This window comes from Rhinopithecus roxellana, chromosome 11 (assembly GCF_007565055.1).
Source record: "Rhinopithecus roxellana isolate Shanxi Qingling chromosome 11, ASM756505v1, whole genome shotgun sequence".
NCBI lineage: Eukaryota > Metazoa > Chordata > Mammalia > Primates > Cercopithecidae > Rhinopithecus > Rhinopithecus roxellana.
Window position 1 is genome coordinate 44370255 of NC_044559.1, and position 17812 is coordinate 44388066.

The window sequence follows — 17812 nt, forward strand, 5'->3', positions numbered from 1 at the left end:
AGGCTGAGGTGGGCAGATCACTAGAGCCCAGAAATTTGAGACCAGCCTGGGCAACATGGCAAAACCCCATCCCCACAAAAAAATGCAAAAATATAAATAGGCAGATGTGGTGGCATGTGCCAGTGCTTCCAGCTACTTGGGAGGCTGAGGTGGGCAGATAGCTTGAGCCCAAGAGGTTGAGGTTGCAGCAAGCTGAGATTGTACAACTGCACACAAGCCTAGGCAACAGTAATACCCTGCTCAAAAAAAAAAAAAAAAAGAAGGAAAGGAAGGTGAGGGGAGGGGAGGAAGGAGGGAAGGAGAGGGAAGGAGACGAGACTAGCTGTACAGATGGCATTGCTGGTGATATTTGGATGGTCTGACCTTGGGTGTTCTCCCTGCCTTTTTCTTTTGGCATTTTCAGTTATTTTCACAGATTCCTTCGCATTTCAAGTGAGATACAGCCCATCCCCCAAAGAAGACCCCTCATGGGTCTAGTGAATCTGGGTTTGTCATTTTCGGATGCTGGGGCAGTGCGTCCGGGAGGGAGTGGGGCTGTGGATTCCTGGTGGGTCACCGTGGCTGCTTGCGGTTTTGGTCACTGCCGCTGCCATCCACCCTGAGCATCTGTGGCCCTGGAGAGCGAAGGACTTGTTTCCTCTGGTGGCTCCCAGCATATGTGGCAAAGCTGTGTCTTATTTACCTCCCACATCATCCTCGTCTCCCACCCTCATGTGACATTTCTGCCTGTCCCTTTGACAGTGGAGCAGCAACTGCATGTTGCAAACGTCCCCACCCTGCCGTTTTCCTAAAATGCTCACTAATGTTATTTGATTCTCAGGATGTGTAGACATTTTAAAGCAGTATTTCAAGATAAGGCCGTTTCAAATGAATGTGTCTTATGCACAGGATAATAATTCTCTTTTCCTGGCTTTTTTATTTTTAATGAAAAATGCCTGCGAGGACTTCTCTTGCTGCTCAACTGCCAGGCTGTGGCAAACCTTACATTTTTCCAGCTGCTTTAATCAATAAAGTTACCACCAGTCATTTCCCTTGATCACTGCTGCTTCCCGAGACCCTGACCTGCTTCTTGCTGCTGAGTTTTCAGTGTGCACTCAGAATAGACGTGACTCCCCAAATCCAATTTTCATTTTAACCTTTCCTCAGTAGCCTAGAAATCACAGATTGCTGGTATTACGCTAATAGATTGGAAATTCAAACCTTTTAGAGGCACCCTGGCCCTTTCTAGGATCCAGTAATAAGGCAAAGAATAACAGACCTTAAAGGTTACTTCTAGAAATATCTAATTCTCACGGTTTGAGCTTCTGAATCAGTGGATGGTTTTATGGCTTCATGTGAACGCCCAAGTGATGTGACGGTTTTGGCAGTTTTCCATCATCATAAGAAGTTCTGTGGGATGCAGGTCGTGCAGATTTGGTGGAGATTGAGACTGTTCAAACCAGAGCACTTAGTTATATGTAGCAGCCAAGGAGCCTGGTCCAGAGGGGCCCGTTTCACAGGTGAGGAGCCTGAGGCTTAGAGATGAAATACCCTGTCATAGGTGCTTTGCATTCCCACCATGAGGTAAAGACAGGATTTCTCAGACTGGGCGCAGGGGCTCACACCTGTAATCCCAGCACTTTGGGAGGCCGAGGTGGGTGGATCACGAGCCCAGGAGTTCGAGACCAGCTTGGGTAACGTGGTGAAACCCTGTCTCTACAAAAAATACAAAAAATAACTGGGCATGGTGGCTGGCACATGCCTGTTGTCCCAGCTGCTCAGAAAGCTGACGCACGAGAATCGCTTGAATCTGGGAGGCGGGGGTTGCAGTGAGCTGAGATGGCACCACCACTGTACTCCAGCCTGGACAAGAGAGTAAGACCTTGTCTCAAAAAAAAAAAAAAAAACCTGGATTTCTCAACCTCGACATCTGACGTTTTTGGGCTGGATCATTTTGTGGTGAGGGGATGTCCTATGCGTTGTAGGGTGCTAAGCAGCCTCCCACTGTCCACCCACTACATGGGACCGCCCCCTTCCTCAGCTGCGAAACAAAATTGTCTCTAGACATTGCCAGATGTGCCCTGGGGAGAACCGTAGCTTTAAGAGAACGGTCACAGAGAATTCTAGTACTGAACCCAAGATTACTTTGCCAATGAGGAGTGAAGCCGGGCTCCAAACCATCGTCTTCCAGCCCCATCCAGTGCTCTTAGCCATAGCCCAGCTCTCAGGAAGGGCCAGCGGCGCAGCAGAATTTCTTAGGGAGGTGAGGAGGTTAGGGAGGATTTCAGGTGGAGGGGGGTAGGGAGGATTTCAGGTGGGGGGTAGGGAGGGTTTCAGATGGGGGGTGGGGGGATTTCAAATTGGGGGTTAGGGAGGATTTCAGGTGGGGGGGATAGGGAGGATTTCAGGTGGTGAGGTTAGGGAGGATTTCAGGTAGAGGGTAGGGAGGGTTTCAGGTGGGGGAGTAGGGAGGATTTCAGGTGGGGGGTAGGGAGGATTTCAGGTAGGGGGGTAGGGAGGATTTCAGGTGGGGGGGTAGGGAAGATTTCAGGTGGGGGGTAGGGAGGGTTTCAGATGGGGGGTGGGGGGGATTTCAAATTGGGGGTTAGGGAGGATTTCAGGTGGAGGAATAGGGAGGATTTCAGGTGGGGTGTAGACAGAATTTCAGGTGGGGGGTAGGGAAGATTTCAGGTGGGGGGGTAGAGAGGATTTCAGGTGGGTGGGTAGAGAGGATTTCAGATGGGGGTAGGGAGGATTTCAGGTGGGGAGGTAAGGAGGATTTCAGGTTGGGGGTAAGGAGGATTTCAGGTGGGGGAGTAGGGAGGATTTCAGATGGGTGGTAGGGAGGATTTCAGGTGGGGGATAGGGAGAATTTCAGATGGGTGGGTAGGGAGGATTTCAGATGGGGGGGATAGGGAGGATTTCAGATGGGGGGTAGGGAGGATTTCAGGTGGGGTGGAGTAGGGAGGATTTCAGGTGGGGAGCGTAGGCAGAGGCTGCCATGATCCCTCAGGACCTCCTCATGGCTTGTGCCCTCAGAACTGCCTTGAAAAATGGGGGCGAGGTTTGCAGGCTTATCCAGAAGCCTGGCCATATAAACTGGAGGGTGCCCTACCATTTCATTCCATGATTCTCAGGGCATCAGTCCTAACTATAGGGGTCTAGGGACAGTCTGTACCCCTAGGGGGAGGCTGGTGAGTGGGGAGTGCATGTCCGTCCACGTGGGGGCAACTCCAGGCCAGTTCTTTCTGCTGTGGCCTCCCTCCCCCATGGGTATTTCCACTGAGGCCTCCCTGTGAACTCTGTTGACTGAGCCCCGCCTCCTGGCCGTGGGCATTTTCTTTGGGTGTCAGTGTGGGGATGACCCTGCTTAACTCCTGACTGGGAGCAGGCTGGCCTGCTGGGCGGTGCCCACTTCCAGCACTGAAAGAATGGGCCTAGGAGGGTTTCAGTCCTCCTGCATCCTTGGTTTGAATTGGAAACGCTTTCCACCGATGCCTGGCACCTGGCACCTAGCCCTGCAGCTGTGGGTCTGAAACTGACCGGAGTTGCAGGAGCTCCCGGCCCTGGCCTTGTCTTTGTGATGTGTCCTAGTCATAAGGTGCTGCGAGACCTCAAGGCTTAGTTTTTCTTCAGAGTTTTTCTCCCTTGGAGGCTTTTTTTTTTTTTTTAGTAGATTTTATTTTCTTCTCAAAACACAAGTATTTAAAATATCTGATTATGAAGCAACTCATGCTCATTAAAGGAGCTAGGAAAAATTCAGAAAAGTACAAGATAAAAGGAAACCACTCATCATCCCACCAGCCTAGAATAACACAAATCATGCTTGATCTTGCCAACTTCTTGTGTCTAAATATACGTTTTTAACACAAAATTGGGATAATCTTGTATCTGCTGTTTGAAATCTGAGTTTTCCCCCTTAATATCCTATTGGGAACAATTTTTTTTAACTTATATTTTAGGTTCAGGGATACGTGTGCAGGTTTGTGATACAGGTACATTGTGTGTCTTGGGGGTTTGCTGTGCAGATTATTTTGTCATCCAGGTCATAAGCGTAGTACCTGATGGGGTAGTTTTTCAATCCTCACCCTCCTCCCACCCTTCACCTTCAGGTAGGCCCTGGTGTCTGTTGTTGCCCTGTGTCCATGTGTATTCAGTATTTAGCACCCACTTATAAGTGAGAACAGGTGGTATTTGGTTTTCTGTTCCTGCATTAGTTTGCTTAGGGTAATGGCCTCCAGTTCCATCCCTGTTGCTGGAAATGACATGACCTTATTCTTTTTTAGGGGACAGCTTTCTTTGTGCTTATGTAGGTACCCTAACAAAGCAGTTTTCACAGCTGCATACTATTCCACTGTTCAGACTCCCATCATGTTCTTGACCATTCCCTATTGGTGGAGATGAGGCTGCTTCGAATTTCGCTCTTGTGCATAACCCTGATGAATACATCTTGTATGTGCATCCTCTTGTACATTTCTGATTATTTGCTCCAAATCCTAGTGATGTGGCTGGGAGGCTGTGATGCATGTTGCTTATTTCTGTTTCAGAAAGGTGTGTCTCTTCACCTTCATCACCTGCTGCGTATACAGATGCTTGTTTCCCCACGTCCTGACCAACACCGTGATTTCTGGCTTTTTTTTTTTCAAGTAGTCTTTGAGTTTTGCTGTTAGTCTTGTTCCTTATGAGGGTGTCTGACCACAGTGACAATCACTCAGCATCGCACTGTCTCCAGGTCTCTGTGGGAGCCTGGGTTCCTTTGGGGCCTGGGTCCAGGGCTGATCCTAGAGTGAGCTGTTATCTCAAGACATCTCCCTGGGGGATATGAGCCCCCTGGGGCTGCAGTTACAAACACTGAGCTCTCTCCACCTTCACTACCCAGCCCTGCTGCTTCCCGCCCTAATCCTCCTGGCAGAGCCCCAGGATAAGGGAAATATTTGTGAACCACGGAAGCTCTTCGGCGCTGGAAGTTTGCACTCCAAAGCATTGCCGCCTGTTAGACGAGGTTTCCCTCCAGCACCTAGGACACTGAAGAGGAGACCAGGGCAGGCAGGCAGATGTGTAAGAGGGAGGATTGACAGCTGTGGGGCCCGACCCGGGACACCTGCCTCTGAAACTGTGGCGCCTCCCTCCGGCTCTCTGGATTCTGGGTTCTGCAGGGTCCGACCTTTCATTTTTTCTCCACCTCACCCCCAACCATGTTGTGTCTGAAAGGAAGCGAAGCCCAGCCCTGGCAGGTGGAGTATTTTTATTTCCCCTGACAGTGCACCTCCTGACCTCTATCTTCTTGCCAGTGATTTTTTAAATCCTAAATGATTTGGCAATAATTGCTCCTCCTTGCGTGATTATTGCCCTTCACCGATAGTAAATCTGGGAATCCCCCGGGATCCTGAGTGCACTTTGGTATGCGGAGCCCACAAGCTGGCCTGGACAGGCATCGCTGCTCCAGGCAGCTGTGCACCCCGCCGGACCTGGCGCCCCGGCCCCCAGCCTCCACCTCCCTCGCCGACAGCTTCCTGGGGCTCTGCCTGGATGCAGCCTCGCTTTATCCCACAGAACCTCCATGCTGTTCCTGCATGAGAACTCTTCCTCCGAGTGACCATGTTCCTCTGGTCCCGTCTCCGTGGGCCACATCCACAAATGTCCCAGCCCAGGAAGAACCGAGAGTCTCTATTCTGGGAGGGAAATGTGTGTGCTGTCTGGTTGTGTGTGTGGGAGGAGCATGCACACAGTTTTATTTTCCCCAGAAGCAGGGAGGTATAGGAAGACATGTCATATTTGAAGACCCATTCCATTTCCCAGGAACCTTCTAGCAAGATGGCCCTGGAGTCTCTGGCAGCAGTGGACATGGTCCTGAATTGGAGCGCTGTGAATGTTCACCACGGACCCCACAGTTTGAAGACAACTCCTTGAGAAGGGCAGAGGGGACTCATATACGGGAGCTCTGGCCAGCCCTGCTGCCAGACGCCAGCAGCCATGGGGGCTGCCCAGCCAGCCCTGGCTTTTCCTGACCCTTAGAGTGCCCTGTGTGCGTGCAGCGGACACTGGGGCTGGTCCCATTCCAGGAAGCACACGGTGCCACTGGCTGTTTCTTGCCTGGCCAGGAGCTGGTTTGATAGACACAAAAACCTCATTTGGATTTGGCAGGATTTTCCCTAACATCAGTCATTCTGGAAAAAGCACTTTGAATTTTTACCATATCTGGGTATTTTTACCGTATCTGGGTACTTGCCACTAGCTCTGTTTACTTCACATTTCTTAAAATTGATTCATTTTATTACTTAAATAAATGTATTTTAAAAGGAACTTTTGATGACTACTATAAATGGAAAACCAGAATCTCTCACTTACCATAATAGATTAATCTAAAAATAAAGACCACATGATTACATTAAAATGTATGTCCTTGCTCTGCCTGGAGTCAAATAGTATGTCACCCGTGTGCATGACACACTCTGGGAAGCACAGGGGTAGGAGGAGGAAAGACCAGAGAAAATCCGTGGAAAGTATGAAGTATAGAGCACCACACCAGGAAGACGTGGTCTTATTTGAAGTACCTCATGTCTCCCAGTGGCTTGCGGCTACCAGCAATTGGCAGAGTTCTCAACATTGCAGCCCTCAGCCACCTCCTCCGAGCTCTCTCTCAGCACCACCATCCCCCATGGCTTCTCTGAGGGAGGCCCCTCTGGCCTCTGCTTGACTGTGATACCTGACGAGTCCATGCCAAGTGGCAGAAAAGCTCCGGGTTCAGCTGAAACTACCTCCCTGGCCTCAGGGGGCCTCACTGGCTCTGTCTTTGTCCTTTATCAGGGCTCCTGGTGATTCCTTGGTTATCTGAAGGCCTGTTTGGACACAGTTCCCAGGACAGTTGCTTCAGGTTTATATGTGTGTGCTTTGTGGAATTCATGGCATGGCCTGCCCTGGTGAATGGTGGGGAGATGGGTAGTGAACACATGTGTGGTAGCCCCTGCTGGGTGTATCCCACCTCTCCTCCATGTCCTACAACCTGGTTGACTCCTTTTACCTATCAGACGGAGCAAAGCTCAGAACCTCACCTCTTCTGGGAAGCCTTTCCTGACCACCCCCAAGTCCAGTAGGTCAGGAGATCAGGCCTCACAGCCTCCTGTGCGTTATCCCAGGCCCTGATGATGAGACTGTGGAATTACCTGATTAACGTCTGTCTTTAGCACTTGTTGTGAGTTCCATAAGGGCTGGGACTCGTCTGTCTGATTCACACTGTGCACCCACTGCCTGGCCTGGCACTGGCCCACGAAGGCCCCGGGCAAAGGTATCAAGTAACCAAAGCAAGGGCGCCTGCTGCAGGTCGTGGGGCCTCTCTCTCTCTCTCTGATGTGGTGAGGTAGAGAATTTCCTCAACAAAACCTTTCCTCATGTTTCTGTTTCCTTTTTAACATGTTCAGATAACTTATTATGTCCTGGCCCTGTGCTGGGTGCTTCACTAAGATGATTTCCTTTAAAGGCCACACCAGTTATACCCATTTTATAGATGGAAGTAGAGGCTGGCCCAAGATCACACAGCCAGCAAACAGCAGAGCTGGGATCTCAACCCTGCTGCTCTAGCTCAGCGTGAGACAGGAGTGAGTCTGTGTCTGCTGGCCACATCAGGCCCAGCCCTCCTTTCTGTGGTCCCCTTCCCCCAGATGGAAAGCAAATTTGGACCCATCCTTGCAGGCAGAGTCCAAATCATAGGCCCCACACTCAGTATGACTCCCCCGGCTTGGGCGTGCTTCACAGTCCTCGTTTCATTTTGTCTTGATTTTTTTGGTTTGTGTATTTATCGCTTAGCCCCACTTAGCATCTGAATTCCAGGGAGGAGACCTGTAGTTTTTTGTTTGTTTGTTTGTGTTTTTGAGACAGAGTTTTGTTCTTCTTGCCCAGGCTGGAGTGCAGTGGTGCAATCTTGGTTCATTCTCCTGCCTCAGCCTCCCAAGTAGGTGGGATTATAGGCGTCCACCACCATGCCTGGCTAATTTTTTGTATTTCAATAGAGACAGGGTTTCACCGTGTTGCCCAGGCTGGTCTGGAACTCCTGAGCTCAAGTGATCTGCCTGCCTCAGCCTCCCACAGTGCTGGAATTACAGGCATGAACCACCGCGCCCAACCTATTTTGAAGCTTTTAATCAGATTTTGGAGTAGGAGTGAGAGGAGCTGGTTGGGTTTTTTTTCTTTAAAATTATTACTACTTTTTTTTTTTTTTTTTGAGACCGAGTCTCACTCTGTCATCCATGCTAGAGTTCAGTGGCACAATCTTGGCTCACTGCAACCTCCACCTCCTAGGTTCAAGCAATTCGTGTGCCTCAGCCTCCCAAGTAGCTGGGATTACAGGTGCATGCCCGGTTTGTATTTTTATTAGAGACAGGTTTCAGCATGTTGGCCAGGCTGGTCTCGAACTCCTGACCTCAGTTGATCTGCCCATCTCATGGGATTACAGGTGTGAGCTACCACTCCCAGCTGTTTTTTCTTTAAATTACATGTATTTATGTAAAAAAAAGAGCATGACTCCATTTAAGCAATAGCACATGTTAACGTGGCAAAAGAAGACCCACAAATGACTGACATTTCAGCCACACTGGTGGGGACTGTACGACTCCCTCCACTCTATGTAGGTGACCAATGGGAAGTCTTGTCTGTGCCTCATAAGTGTGTTCAGACACAGCCGGCCTTGCCATAATGCAGAGCACTCATCTGCTGAAGACACATTTGCTGAGCATCAACCAAGTGCCAGTTGTCAACCCAGATTCCTTGTCCTGAAGGAGCTCTTACTTCTGGAAGGGTGGGATGAGCAGAGTCCATTATGCACTATGACATGGGTGGCACCAGGGTGTGATCCCAGAGTGCTTTGGGAGGGCCACGCAACCCAGCCTGGGGGCAGGGGAAGGGTGGTGGTCACCGGAACTGAGACCTGAAGGCCTGGGAGGAATTAGCCAGCAGAGGAGGGAGCTGAGCAGGCAGAAGGTCAGCACATGCCCACAAGCTATTTTTTTGGTGTTGATGTGTATTTCCAGCTATTGTCATTTTCCTTCGCCCGAAGGACTTCTACACGTCTTGTAGGGTAGATTTCTAGAGCAGCGGGGTGGAGATCCCAGCTCTACTATTTGTCGGCTGTGTGACTTTGGGCCAGCCTCCACTTCCATCTGTAAAATGGGTATAACTGGTGTGGCGTTTAAAGGAAATCATCTTAGCGAAGCACGCACCCAGCACAGGGCCATGACATAATAAGTTATCTAAATGAGTCAAGATTGTACCACTGCACTCCAGCCTGGGCAAGAAGAGCAAAACTCTGTCTCAAAAAAACAAAACAAAACAAAACAAAAAAAACTACAGGTCTCCTCCCTGGAATTCAGATGCTAAGTAGGGCTAAGCAATAAATACACAAACCAAAATCAAGACAACATGAAACGAGGACTGTGAAGCACGCCCAAGCCAGGGAGTCTTACTGAGTGTGGGACCCATCGATTTGGACTCTGCCTGCAAGGATGGGTCCAAGTGGTGATGAATTCTTCCTCTCGGATGTCTGAAATATCTTTATTTCATCTTCGTTTTGGAAAGATATTTTTGCTGGGCACAGAATTCTAGATGGGCATTTTTTTCTTTTACTGCTTAAAAGATGGCACTCCACAGTCTTCTCACTTGCATTGTTTCCAACAAGAAATCTAACATCTTATCTTCGTTTCTCTGTATATAAGTATATAAAATGTCTCTTTTTTGTCTGTTTTATAAGATTTTCTCCTTGTCACTGCTTTTGAGCAATTTAATTATGATGTGCCTTAATACGGCTTTCTGTGTGTTTTTTGTGTTTGGTGTTCATTGGGATCTTGGATCTGTGGATTTATTGTTTTTATCAAGTTTGGAAAATTTTCAGTCACTATTTCTTCAAATATATTTGTGTCTTCTCTCATCTCACTTTTTTTTTTTTCTAATTTTGAGACAGGGTCTTGCTCTGACACTTAGGCTGGAGTGCAGTGGCACGAACACAGCTCACTGCAGTTTCAAACTCCCAGACTTAAGTGGTCCTCCCACCTCAGTCTCCCAAGTAACTGGGACCACAGGCTTGAGCCACCACATCTGGCTAATTTTTAAAATTTTTATAGAGACAGGGTCTTGCCGTGTTGCCTAGGCTGGTCTTGGACTCCTGGGCTTAAGTGATCCTCCTACCTCAGCTTCCCACAGTGCTAGGATGATAGGTGTGAGCCGCTGTGCCCCACCTCATCTCACTTTCAGGAACTCTAATTGCATGTACATCAGGCCACTTGAAGTTGTGCCATAGCTCACTGATGCTCTGTTCATTTTTAAAAATAATTTTTCTGCCTCTGTTTCATTTTGGGTAGTTTCTATTGCCATGTCTCCGGGTTCATTAATCTTTTCCTCTGCAGTATCTCTTCTGGCATTAATCCCACTCAGTGTATTTGGATCCTTGTCATTGTAGTTTTCATCTCTAGAAGCTTAATTTGGATTTTTTCTTTTATCTTCCATTTCTCTACTTTTGGAACATATGGAATACAATTACAAGGGCTGATTTAATGCTCTTGTCTGCTCATTCTCACCTCTCTGTCAGTTCTTTCTCAGTTTGGATGGACTCATCTTACTCCTCCTTCTGCATGATATTTTCCTTCTTTGCACGTCTGATCATTTTTTTATTGAGTGCCAGACATGATCAATTTTACCTTCTTTTTGGGTGCTGGATATTTTTGTGTGCCCATAAAGAATTTCGAACTTTATTATGGGATGCAATTATATCACTTGAAACAGTTTGATCCTTCCAGATCTTGCTTTTAAGATTTGGGGGCAGCACCAGAGCAAGGGTTGCCCTGGATGAATTATTCCTCACTGCGAAGCAGCGGCTTTTAAGATCGCACTCAATGCCCTGTGCATCCTGAGTGAGCTTTCCCAGCCTGGCTGGTGGGGACATATGCAGTCCTGTGTGAGACACAGGCACCGTTTTCTCTAGTCATTTGGTGTGGCTCTTTCCCAGACTCAGGGAGTTTCCTCCCTCACGTGTGCTGGCAGTGGTCTGCTGAGCACTTGAGGGGACCCTCCACTTTCTCCACAGCTCTTTCTCCATGCAGCCTTCTCCTCTCTGATTCCCTGTCCTGTGGACTCTGCTCCTGGGTCTCCCCAGAATCCTAGCTTTGTCTCCCCAATTCAGGGATCCTACTGGGCTCTACCTGGGTTTCCCTCTGTATTAGTCAGCCCAGACTGTCATACAAAACACCACAGACTGTGTGGATTTAACAGCAGAAACTCTTTTTCTCACTGTTCAGGAAGCTTGAAGCCTGAGATCAGGGTGTCGGCAAGTCCAGTTTCTGATGAGGGCTCTCTTCCCGGCTTGTAGATGGCTGCCTTCTTGCTGTGTCCTCCCATGGCCTCTCCTTTGTGCTTCTGTGGAGTGCACTCCAGTGCCTCTTCCTCTGGTAAGGACAGCAGTCCCATCAGATCAGGGCCCCCTCTGACCTCATTCAGCCTTAATGAATTACCTCCTTACAGGCCCTGTCTCCAAATACAGTCACACTGCAGTCTAGCGCTTCTTCTTCAAGTGAATTTGCGGGGGACGCACTTCAGTTCACAGCACCCCTCCTATGCCCACAGTCTGGAAGCATCGAAGGCAGTATGCTGGGGGCAGTCACAGGAGCCACCTTGTTTGTTTCCTGCGTCTCAGAAGTCATTGTCCTTCATTGCTTGATGTCCAGTGTCCTGAAAGCTGTTGTTGCGTAGTTTGGTTTTCTGGTTTTATTCAGGTGAGAGAGTGTATTCCAGAGGCTGCTTTTTGAAATGATACCCAGTCTGCGAGCATTTCCTCTGTGTATGTGTGAATTTTGGTTTGTCTATTATTTTGTTTTTAAGGCAATACCTTCACCATTGAGAGCAAAACCTACATAAAGCAAAACTTACAAAGATAGGCCAGAGATTTGCTTCACTTTCACAGAATCAAGGGCAAATAACCAGGTTACAGAGTCTTTAGGGTTCGGTGAAATTTAGCCTGTGTTCCAGCGGAGGCCAGGCAGCGTTCAGCATCCCTGCACGTCCTTGGGGTGCCAAATCACTTTGACGTCTGCTGATTGATTTCAAATTGCACAAATATATACCATTCAAAGCCATGGCCTACAGGGGCTGTGTGAGATATATTCAAGGTGGGTTGACTTTTAATCAATACGATGACAATATTATCTTGTTTAATTTGTATGATGGTGATTTTAAACATCAAATCAAGCCATTTATTACGTCAAAAAAAGATGAAGGAGCCCAGGAATAAAACTCTCCTGACATCACTTCTGAGCATATTTCACTGCCGTGACAGGCCGTCATGATTGGGGACGATATCGTGGGTGACGTCGGTGGTGCCCAGCGGTGTGGAATGAGAGCGCTGCAGGTGCGGACTGGGAAGTTCAGGTCAGTACCAGCGGGAGTCATTTATTCACCTTCCTTCCAGGGGATGACCATGTTCTCATTCTGTTTTGTTCTTCAAAATAAAGGGGGTATTCTTTCCAAATCAAAGAGCAGTATGTGGGCATTCGCGATCTTGTACGTAATGGACCTCTAAGAACAGAGCTGGGTGGTCTTTTATAGCAGGCAGTGATAACGTAGAGTGGCTTTTGATACAGGGTCTGGGGTTTTGAAACGGTGTGCAGTGCAGAGAGAAATAAGCAAAGGCACTGTCCATCCTGGCGGCAGCCCACCGGGGAGTTAGGCCAAATTTGTGCTGCTGTCCCTTCGGCAATTTGATCAGACCGTGCACTGTGACAGTTACAGCTGTGGGCACTCAGCCCCTTGGACAGCCTCCCTCTCCTTTTGTTCACCGTCTCCACTCTGTGAGACACAGACAGCCTGGAGATGACAGAGGGTTGCTCAGGGACGCCCTGGAACAGAACCTCCATCTCGAGAAGAAACTTGTGTTTTATTTGCTGGCAAAAGTCTGCCTGGTCGGAGCAGCTGTCAGGGGTTGGGAGCTCCCGGGCATGTGGAGGGCCCTGTGGTGCCTGAGCTCCGGCTCACCTGGTCATCGAGAGGATCTTGGACATCAGAGTGTTGCCTTACCTTATGCTAGATGGTTTCTGTTGCGGCCATTCAGAGAAAGCACATCTTTTCTGATGCTGGGGAGACTTGGTTGAAGCATGGTTACCTGAGGGTACTTGGATTTGGGGTGGGCTGGGAGCAATTATATACATCCTGAGAGATCTGCCTAGGCAGGACCAGAGAAGACAGATCAGAGGGCCTGACCATCGCGCTGAGGTCTCTCCTGCAGGTTGGGGACCATGGCTGAGTGCGAGGTGAGTGAGGAATGCTCAGCGCACCTGGGTCTATGGTCAGGAAGTTGGTCCCTTCCAGCTATCTCCCAGACCCTCCCAGGCTTGGGGGCCCCCATGGAGCCCCCGACATGTATGACATATGGGCCTTCTTTCTTTCTTGAAGTTGGGTTTTGTAGCTCCCCTTGGTTAGGCCTGGCCTAAGGGAGTGAGGGAGACCCCACTCACAAGCCACAGGAACATTTTTTCTAAGAGACCAGCCAGGGGTCCCCCAGTCCCCAGTCCTGCCTTTCCTATAAAGGTCGCAGAGGCTGGTCCTGCTGCTGCTCCCAGCCGAGGGGCTGTCCACTGACAGTGGACCTCGGGGCCCTAAAATTGATGCCAGGTGCTGCCTGGCATCAGCCATCAGGAGCCCAGCCCAGCACCTCGTGCATCTCAGGGCACATCTGTGACCCGTGAGCACAAGTGGCGCCTCCCTGCTTGGGAACACAGCGGTGTGACTTGGCAGGAAGTGGAGAGGGAGAACCGTACCTGTTGTATACTGGGCTTCTTCTGGTTCCCTGGAAGAGAAACATGTTTGTCCTGAATGCCACCTCATTTGGGGTCTTTCTGGCCAGCCCAGGCCAGGTGCCCCTATAAACTGATAATGGGCCTCTGAAGAAGGCCCCTCACAGCCCACGAATGCAGGTGGGCATGAGGGAGGCTGTGCCCACCCTATGCCAGCAAGGGTTGGTGCTTTTCAGATTCCGGTTACCTGCATGCCATTTAAAGAAGAATATGAGGTGGACTTTCCCCCATGACACTATCTCCTGGAGGGAGATAAACTGTTTTTTGTTTGTTTGTTTGTTTGTTTGTTTGTTTGTTTGTTTGTTTTGAGACAGAGTCTCACTCTGTTGCCCACGCTGGAGTACAGAGGTGCAATCTCAGCTCACTGCAACCTCCGCCTCCCAGGCTCAAGTGATTCTCCTGCCTCAGCCTCCTGAGTAGCTGGTACTACAGGTGTGCACCACCGTGCCTGGCTAATTTTTGTATTTCTAGTAGAGATGGGGTGTCACCATGTTGGCCAGGCTGGTCTCGAACTCCTGACCTCAGGTGAACCACCCGCCTCTTCCTCCGAAAGTGCCGGGTTGATAGGCGGGAGCCACCACGCCTGGCCCCAGAAAGAGAAATTCCGTCAACAGTTTGCTGAATCCTTCCACATCGCCCTCTCTACATGGATAAACAGACTGGTAATATTTTGGTTTTTTTCTTTTTACAAAAATGGGATGATATTGTTTCGCAGCCTCCTTTTTCCTTGAACACTGTTTTATGGCCTCTTTCTACAAGCGTCTTCATAATGGTTTTTTTGGTAATTTTTAAAATTTCAGTAGTTTTTGGGGAACAGGTGGTTTTTGATTACATGAATAAGTTCTTTAGTGGTGATTTCTGAGATTTTGGTGCACCCATCACCCAAGCAGTGTACACTGTACCCAGTTTGTAGTCTTTTATTTCTCACCTACCTCCCACCCTTCCCCACAAGCCCCCAAAGTCCATTGTATCATTTTTATGCCTGTGCATCCTCATAACTTAACTCCCATTTATAAGGGAGAACATACAGTGTTTGGTTTTCCAGTCCTGAGTTACCTCCATTCCTTGAGGTCTCCAACTCCATCCAGGTTGCTGTTAATGCCTCTTTCATTGCTTTTTATGGCTGAGTAGTATTCCATGGTGTATATATACCACATTTTCTTTCTTTCTTTCTTTCTTTTTTTTGAGACGGAGTCTCGCTCTGTCGCCCAGGCTGGAGTGCAGTGGCACGATCTCGGCTCACTGCAAGCTCTGCCTACTGGGTTCACACCATTCTCCTGCCTCAGCCTCTTGAGTAGCTGGGACTACAGGCGCCCGCCACCACGCCTGGCTAACTTTTTGTATTTTCAGTAGAGACGGGGTTTCACCATGTTAGCCAGGATGGTCTCGATTTCCTGACCCTGTGATCCACCCACCTCGGCCTCCCAAAGTGCTGGGATTACAGGTGTGAGCCACTGTGCCCAGCCTCTTTCTTTCTTTTTTTTAACTTTTAAGTTCAGGGGTACATGTGCAGGTTCATTACATAGGTAAGCATGTATCAAGGGGGTTTATTGTACAGACTATTTCATCACCCAGATATTAAACCTAGTACCCATTAGTTATTTTTCCTGATCCTCTCCCTCCTTCCCTCTCCACCCTCCAACAGGCCCCAGTGTGTGTGTTGTGCTGTGTATCTATGTGTTCAGATGCTGTAGGAAAGGAATCAGTGTAGTTCCGGGCACACAGCAAGCCCTCAGCAAATGGCCAGGGTGGGGAAGCACACGCAGCCACTACCGTCTGTATCCATCCGTATCTGTCCATATCCACCTAGCTCCAGACATGGAGTCACCTGCCTCTGTTGAAGAGAATGGGACTTAGCCTGTTTGTTCCTAACAAGATTTGAAATGTCGGATCTTTTGATTTGTTTGTAAGGATGCAAATCTCTCTTTGTTAACATGCAGGACAAAGGGAGAAGAGTGTTAGCTTGGCTAAGGTGGGGACCCAGTCACTGGGGGAGGCCACACGGGCATCAAAGGAGGTGGGGCTCTGCGTGTGTGGGTGCGCCCTGGCTAAAGGGATGGGAGGTCTCCCAGCCTCTGGAGCTGCGCTGTCAGACACAGGAGCTGCGAGCCGCAGGGGTGACTTGTAGCTCATCCACAGTGAGACGCACAGGAAGTGTAAAATACACACTGGGTTTCAGAGACTGGGTGGGGAGAAAGGATTGTTAAAGAGCTCGTGAGTTTTTTTAATATCGGCTACATGTTGAAATGCTGATATTTCATGTTAATTTCACCCGTTTATTTAAATTTTTATTAACGTGGCTACTAGAAAAGGTTCACTGGCCTCCGCAGGAGTGTTGGTGGCCTCAGGTGGCAGCTGCCCTCCTCCTGCACTGTCCCCTTCTCCCTCCAGATGGTACTCTCGGTGCACAGATATACTGAAGTGTTGGAGGAGCATGGGGTCCTGGATGAGCCGAGCTGCGGACCCTGATGGGATCTCGCTCTCTGGAGGGCCGTGCTGGGACTGGAAGGGCCTGCGTGGTGCTCCCTATGGATGTGTGGCTGGCCCGGGGCCGGCAAACAGCCTCTGGAGTCAGCCGGGCACCTACCACTGGGCCAGCATTCCTTGCTTGCAGGAAATGCCCCTAGCCAGGCTCTATCGAGCAGCACCTCGCCCTTCCAGGGCACCCCCAGCCCTCTGGCACCTCAGCACGGCCCTGTTCTGCACAGAGGTGAGCCCCTTAGGGGCAGCAGCTGTGTCTCCTCTGCAGCCGAGGCATGTTGTCGCAGCCCTTTGCTGAGCCTCTCCTCTCCTGTGAGTGGCCCAGAGAGGCCTCACAGGAGCCACTGACCACTGGATGGGTCAGCTGGGCATCAGAAGGCCTTCCAGGCTCTGTCCTTTGTTGGTGGCCTTGGCTGAAATGGGAGAGTGAAGGGGGGAGGAGGGGTGTCCTTGTCCTGGGCCCAGGTGGCAGAGAGCCCTGCAGTGAGTAACTGCGCCCACACTTGGTTTGAGGCCAGGGCAGGATGGGGAGGCCATCCAGGCTGGAGCAGCTGGCGGGTGGGGGCAGTGGTCAGTCCTGCCAGTCACTGGCACCAGGAAGGGAGGGAAGCTGGAGGGCTGACTGAGGCCTCCCACTGGTCCTGCTGCAGGACGTGCCCTCAGCCACGGTCTTCTGGTATGGAGCATGCACATGTGCATTCACTTACATGTACACACACGTACACACACACATGACTGTGTTTCTGAGGCAGCTGTCAGGAGTCTGAGAGGCCGAGAGGTGGCTGAGGAGTGGGATTCGGCCACTCACTGGCAGTGAGATCTCCTTGTCACCTTGGATGTATCCATTTCTCTTGATTTTATTATAAAATGGCCCAAGGAGAGTGAAGCCTCGGGGTTGGGAGAGACTGCGGATGCTTAGCTCCGGAGGGCAAGTTTTGCAGGGCCTGCTCCCCAGGAAAGCATCATCCCTGGGCAGGGGGGTCTGGAACTTGGCCCAGCAGGGCTGCCCAAGAGCCTGGACAGGGAAGCACAAAGCTTTCTTTTCATACCTGCTCCGTGTGGAAGTCCTGCCCAGCCAGGGTGCGGCCCTCACCTGGATGGCAAGTAAAGGCCTTCTGGGTGTCCCCCGCCTGCCCTGTTCCCAGGACTCCTGGTGCATTGGACATGGCTGCTCCCCAGACCCCTCGAGGTCCTATCCAGCCACAGCATTCCTGCTGCCCAGGCCCTGGACAAGAGTGTCTCCTCCGTGTGGGGTCCCGTGCCGTGGGTGGCAAATCCTCATGGTCCCATGAGTCCTGCAGCCCCAGAGGGTGCTGCTGCCCTGCTGCGAGAGGCTTTTTCAGATGGGACACCTAGGACCTTGGCCAAGGCCGTCTGGCAAGGTTTTACGGAGGCTGGACTGGAACCTTGCCACCCCCAGTCCCCTGGCGGGTGCTTTTGCCTGCACTTTTCCCTATTGGAATGTCCTGCCCTTGGGGCCACATTTTGCAGTAGTCACAGGGCCTGCCTCACTCCAGGGCCCAGGC

The 17812-nt window shown here is 50.2% G+C and overlaps 1 protein-coding gene across 2 annotated transcripts in view; it reads left to right on the forward strand.

Annotated features, from left to right (window-relative positions):
- Positions 1–17812, forward strand: part of LHPP (phospholysine phosphohistidine inorganic pyrophosphate phosphatase) — a 152226-nt gene that overhangs the window by 42782 nt on the left and 91632 nt on the right. Inside the window, exon 6 of one of the 2 annotated variants that reach the window (XM_010357567.2) lies at positions 12293–12384. In XM_010357567.2, the coding sequence (XP_010355869.1) occupies positions 12293–12384 (92 nt within the window). Of the gene's footprint in view, positions 1–5778; positions 6338–12292; positions 12385–17812 lie in introns of those variants that run through there. The other variant, XM_010357575.2, reaches the window with a different exon arrangement.